Here is a 6,000-nt window from a genome sequence, read left to right as displayed (position 1 = left end):
ATTTAACAGCACCAAAAACGATAGCCTGCAAAACGACCACACTTAATCAAAACCTGAACTTTTAGAACCTTGATGCAAATATAATTTTTCTCTTCTTCAATTTCAACAAACTCTCATACACAGCATTGTAATGAAGAGTTTTTTTTTTCAAACCCTTGACCACTCACTCACTTTCCCATGTCGCCTTTTTCTAGCTTGACTGGGCTGCGTTTGGTGTGATGACTCTGCCCTCAATTGGCATCCCTCTGCTCCTCTGGTACTCCAGCAAGAGGAAGTATGACTCGCCAAAGGCCAAGAAGAACTGAGTAGAGGTTGCTGGGTTAAAGGCTGGGGTTGGGGTGGGGATTGAAGTCAAAGGCTTAAGTGGGCACAGGATCTCTGAATAGCTAAATAACCCATATTGGGGTTGAAAGTAAAGTACAGTGATTTGATCAAAGCAGCGTGATAAAGAACTTTGGATCAGGAAGTAGAACAAAAAAAGTTAAAAAGCGGTTTCAGTGTGGTTTCCAAACCATGAACGTGTACATGAATGTTTTCTGTTCTCATCTACAGCTGTTGGCATTCCTGGACATTTGCAAATGGTTTCTTGCATTTTGTAATTGTGAACTTCAAGATAAATTAATAAAGACAAGCTGTTTTTTTCTAAAGCTGTGTCTGATTGGAGGTTATGTTTATATTCCATGGATCCACAAAAAACGATGTGTAAGCGCTGAGGCAGGTCATTTAGAATGAACCCTTTAACAAAGTTCCTCTGATGTCCTCAATGGCCGGACCTCACTGCACACGATAGCAGCTTATGTTTGTCGGTGAATCTGTTTTTTATTTTGGTGCGCCTGTTCCAAGGCCATTGAAAAGGGGCTGAGGCACCAAAACAATGTCTCGGAGCTTTGAGGTTATGAGCATGTACAACAGAACTGTAGCTGTGCTGTTGGATGGCACTAGTAAAAATGGAATGGTTTCCTTTCAGGTGCTCTTTGGTTGCACAAATATACATACAAACACCTGCATTAAAAAAAAAGGGCAGCATTGTTCCATGATAGGCTTGTTTGAGATGAGCCAGAGCTGCTCAGAATCAGTCACCTGTGATTGCACAATGCATGCTGATTAGATTTGTGCCCTTGATCTGACATCATGCACATGTGGGCACCGATAACCTCACAAGATTAAGGCGGTAGTAGTCAGAAACTAAATGCATTCAGATTACAGATCATCTCAACAACAGATCGCCTGTATAGCATTTTAATATTCTTCTCATTCATAATGAAAACAAACTGAAGACTGATGAGAATGGCTGGAAACTGGCTTGACTGCAGTTTTTTTTATCACCATCCCTTGCTCCTGACGCCTGCTCTCATCCACTTCACAGGTGAGGTGCAGCTCATCTCCAACGAGCTGTGTGAGTGAATGCAGAGCTTCTTTGTGTGTGTGTGTTTTTGTATTCGTGAATATAGTTTTTTAAGATGGAGCTTTGTTGACACCCTGTTTCTATTACTGTCGCAAGTGTTGCAAAGGACGAAAAACGTCTGAAATGTGGAGTTATCTATATGACAGCTAAAGAGGCTAAACATGGCCAGGAAATCCAGAAGTGTGTGTGTCTGTGTGCGCATTATTTGTCAAACACACTGGGAGTTCACTGGTGCATGGGGAATTAAGCTGTTTTTCATGAGCATATTTTACAGTTTGTTCCACATATCCTGTGCATATTCAATGGATTGAGTGTGCACAGAGAGTTGGATACTTGCATGCTATCAGGAAGCTGTTTAACAGTTTCTACGACTGCTCTCGAACTGTGAACAAACTGTGAAACTGGGCAGCAATGATCAGTGAATCCAGATTGTCTTATTGTGTGGCCTATTTTTAGCTGTAAAATGAGTCATCTGGTGGGTGGGACTCTGTTTTTGCTCAACTTGATCACAAACATTCTCATTTTACAGTAACTAGAATATGTTTCAGAAGACACTGTGCATTAAGGTCTTTAAAGTGTAATTCCAGCATAACTGGACCCAATACTCAGCACTTGCATACATCAAATAAGCCATCGAGATAATTTTTTTCATTGATCAACTCTTAACAGAGAAATCCCAGAGTCACTAACAGCCAGACATGGCTAACACTGAGTAGCTGGGGCGGAGCGCTAAACGCATCCAAAACAGCTTTTTAACCACTAATACTGCGCAAAATAGCCCCACATCTCCACAGTAGCATAAAACGAGTCCCTACACATAAAACAAAGCACCAACAATGTAGTTAGAGAACCTGGAGTTTATTAAAAAAAAGAGTTTTCAACAATTCTACAAGCCTTAGCAGTTGGCTATGTCCTTATTGAGAGGCAGACCATACAAGCAGATTACCGAATGCACTGGAGTTCAGTTCAATACTTTATTCCTTGAACTGAACTCCAGTGCATTCACTAATCGACCCATGCTATTGCAAAGGTTTGGTGTTGTTTTGAGCAGTATTAGTGGTTAAAGAATGCCGTTCTGGATACGTTCATCGTACTGCCCCAAGCTACTCAGAGTTAGCCATGTCTGACTGTTAATATCTCTCTGGCATTTCACTGTCAACAGAAAAAATTGTCTAGATAGCTTATTTGATGTATATTCATGCTGAAAAAAGCATGGGTCCATTTATGCCGGACTTTGCCGGACACTTTAAGCATTGCTGAAGTGCCAACAAGGACGGTAAAGCTCTCTGCTTCATTCTAATGCTGTCACTGAAGTAATGAATTCTCTTCTGTTAAGGTTTGTTGGTTGCAGTGTATGTCAATGACATCAGCTGACAGGAAGTGAACAAGGACCCAAGCTGTTTCCGAGCATTATAATTCAATTGAAAAGGCTTGCTTTACAAAACTCCCATTTTAAGGTTCTAAGTGTTGTTCTCTTCAATTGTAATCAACAGCTAGCTATTTGTATATACAAAACCATAGTGGTATAGAATATGATTTTACAGAACTGTGAATAGAATGTGATCTGTCTTCTTCAGAACGTTTGTCTTTTCAAATATAGAATGCTTTAGAGTTTTAACAGTGACTGCAGTTTTCAGAACCATTTTATTAACCCATCTCCAATAAAATTAAGCCTCAACCTCTATTAACAACTTCCTTACAACTACAATGCGAGGTCTTTGCTTCCCCAGAACTGGACTTAACAGACAGCCCTCCCCAGGCTGTGTTGATCTCAAACTCACCAAGTCTACCAAGACTCCAAAGTCAGCCCAACTCAACCTCTTTGGTTACCTCATTCTCAATTCAAATAAAATGGCATGATATTTACCTCTCATTCATTCACTCATTGTATAACAGAAAGAGCCCTGAACACAGATGCATTCACTCCAGCTTTCTTCCCTCTCTTGTTTAACTCTGGTATAGAGCAGGGTTGATACAGAAGTGCAATGAAGAGTGAAATCAGACAAACATCCTCAGACATACAATTAACAATGGCTTTTAGATCACTGGTGACCAAAGTAGCAAGTTCAGCAGATACATTACGAAATTGCTAAAAACAAAGAACAACAGGCACACACAGATTTGAGGAACAGTTGAGGAATGAGGCAAGATAGATGAGATGGAATAACAGGGAGGGGTGATGGGGAGGAGGAGCAGTGAGCGGCTGAGACTTGAGACCACAGCCTGGCAGGATGGTGGAGCTTCTTGGTTGTTTAGCTGAAAACACAAGAAGCAAGAGATGGCATTGAAGTGTATGTCTTACCTAACCGTGCATGCCTCGGCATTGCAAGCAACACAACAATCAGTGGAAGGCCGTTGAACTCTATTCATGGATGAATAGAGTTTGTCATAGCTGAGCTTTTCAGTCCTTGTCAGTAACCAACCAGGGAGCAGTTTCAGAAAGAGCAACTGGGTGGTAGCACCACATTTCACAGATGATTGTCACTTCGATCAGTGAATCTTGTCATAATGAGATAAAGGAGAAATGATCTCATGTTGCAAATCCTGGTTTGCATCTTTGCAAATTTAATGAACAGGGTCTGGATAAAAGTTATGGAAATTGGATACATTAAAAAACTGCACTCCTCCCTTTATGTCCCCTTTATTCAAGAGAACTAGTTCACATTGATTGAATAAATGCTGGTGTTTAGTTGTGGCTGTCGCTGCATCAGAGGCTGATTAGGCTTCTGCGACTAGTAGATACCATATCTTTTGTTCCTGGGGGTCTGTGTCTGTGAAGACTGACTGTCTTTGAAGAACAAATGTCACGAGCTGAGGCTTATGCCAAGTTCCCACTACAAGACTTTCAAAGTGGTCAGTTTGCTGTAGGCGTTCACACCGCACAACTTTTCACTACCAGCAATGATGGCAACAAGGAGTCACCAATTACAAGATCTTTCACCAGGAGGAATCCCCGGGGCAGCAGGGTCTGTCAGTTGCCACACATACAGTGGGATGACTTCAGGTAATGTGGGACAAATAAGCACTGTAATGACTTTATATGTGGTGACGTTTATACTATAAAGCTATAATATAATCAACTGTTATCAGCATGTCACACCACACACTTGATTCCTTCCCCCAACCAAGCACCCAGTATTGTAGTCTATAAACCACAGTCAGATAGAGACATTAGCTCACTAACACATAGGTGGGCCCATCATTAGGCTAGGTTTACAAACGACTTTTAAAGTCCGTGTTTGAAATGAAATGATTGCATGTTATCATTGTGTTGTAATTCTATTACAGTGTTATAACTGAAATGGCTTTTAAAATGATTAGCTTATCCTTAAACATTAAATAACATGGGTGTTCCTTCTTTAATAAAAAGGTTTTATATTCAGGAAGTAACAAAGTTATTGTTTGTTAATCCAAGAATGAATATCCCACTTTACCAAACAAGCTGCCCCACAAAACCTTAACATGCCGCCTGAGTGAGAGAGGGGGTCATGGTATGTTTGAAGGTGTTTAGCTTCTAAAACATTGTGTATTCCCATTTAATTCCAACATAAAAATGTATTATAAATATATATTTTTTTAAAAAAGGCCTAAAATAAGCATCACTGGAAACATCACTGGATAGTCACTGGTAAGTCTACTGGAGCACATACAAAAAAGTGTTCTCTATTACCTGAATTCACCCTAAAATGACAGGTACCCCTCCCTCTTGTCTCCAACCGGCCCGTGTCTTGCACTCTCATTGGCTCTTGGAGTCCCTGACAGCTCTCGATACTTAGCCTGCTAGATATCTGGAGTTTGTTTGCTTGGTTCACCTCTAACATAGGTTGTCAGGTTTTGATTTCAGAAATGTAAGAAATAATTTCCATATTTTATGAAAGACATGACTTTTATGTTTAATGGTATAAGTAAGCCTTTCAGCCATTATGCCTGAAGCAAGCTCATTAATCCAGAGGTTCACAGAAGGACAATGAACAGTTTTCTGTGTCTCATGTCTAACAATAAGACATTCTATGTACATTAGGCAAGATGTCAACAAATTTGCTTTCATGTGTCCTAAGTGTTAAAGTATTGCTGATAATACCAAGGACAAACTGTATATCTGGGCGTACAGGGATTTCTTTTTGGATGATGGAGGAGAATGCTCTGATTATACTCTTTCTTGGACATTTTTACACATTGAGATATAAAACAGGGGTTCTTTCTCTGTTCTACATTTGATACAGGTGTCTGGGGTATCAGGATTAAATTGATTGATTTTTCAGGAGTCATACGGTATACAGTGCATCCCGAAAGTATTCACAGCGTTTCACTTTTTCCACATTTTATTGCGTTACAGCCTTATTCCAAATTGTATTAAATTAATCTCTGTCCTCAAAATTCTACACATAATGCCCCATTATGACCACGTGAAAAAAGTTTTCTTGAGAGTTTTGAAAATGTATTTAAACATAAGTATTCACAGCCTTTGCTTAATACTTTGTAGAACCACCTTTGGCAGCCTCTACAGCCTCAAGTCTTTTTGAATATGATGCCACAAGCTTGGCACACCTCTCTTTAAGCAGTTTTGCCCACTCTTCTTTGCAGTACCTCTCAAG

General features: G+C 40.1%; 2 protein-coding genes across 2 annotated transcripts in view; one reads left to right on the top strand and one right to left on the bottom strand.

The window, feature by feature from the left end:
- ssr2 (signal sequence receptor, beta) overlaps positions 1-647 on the top strand; it is a 4,602-nt gene extending 3,955 nt beyond the window's left edge. Inside the window, exon 6 of the mRNA XM_083926240.1 lies at positions 195-647. Coding sequence (XP_083782366.1) covers positions 195-305 — 111 coding nt within the window. The 3' untranslated portion in view covers positions 306-647. The remainder of the gene's footprint in view (positions 1-194) is intronic.
- A 2,383-nt stretch (positions 648-3,030) lies between these two features.
- LOC310955953 (tropomyosin alpha-1 chain-like) overlaps positions 3,031-6,000 on the bottom strand; it is a 28,965-nt gene continuing 25,995 nt past the window's right edge. Inside the window, exon 10 of the mRNA XM_083926032.1 lies at positions 3,031-3,661. Coding sequence (XP_083782158.1) covers positions 3,658-3,661 — 4 coding nt within the window. The 3' untranslated portion in view covers positions 3,031-3,657. The remainder of the gene's footprint in view (positions 3,662-6,000) is intronic.

This window comes from Echiichthys vipera (genome assembly GCF_963691815.1).
Source record: "Echiichthys vipera genome assembly, chromosome: 13".
Lineage (NCBI taxonomy): Eukaryota > Metazoa > Chordata > Actinopteri > Perciformes > Trachinidae > Echiichthys > Echiichthys vipera.
This window is presented reverse-complemented; position numbering and strand designations above follow the sequence as displayed.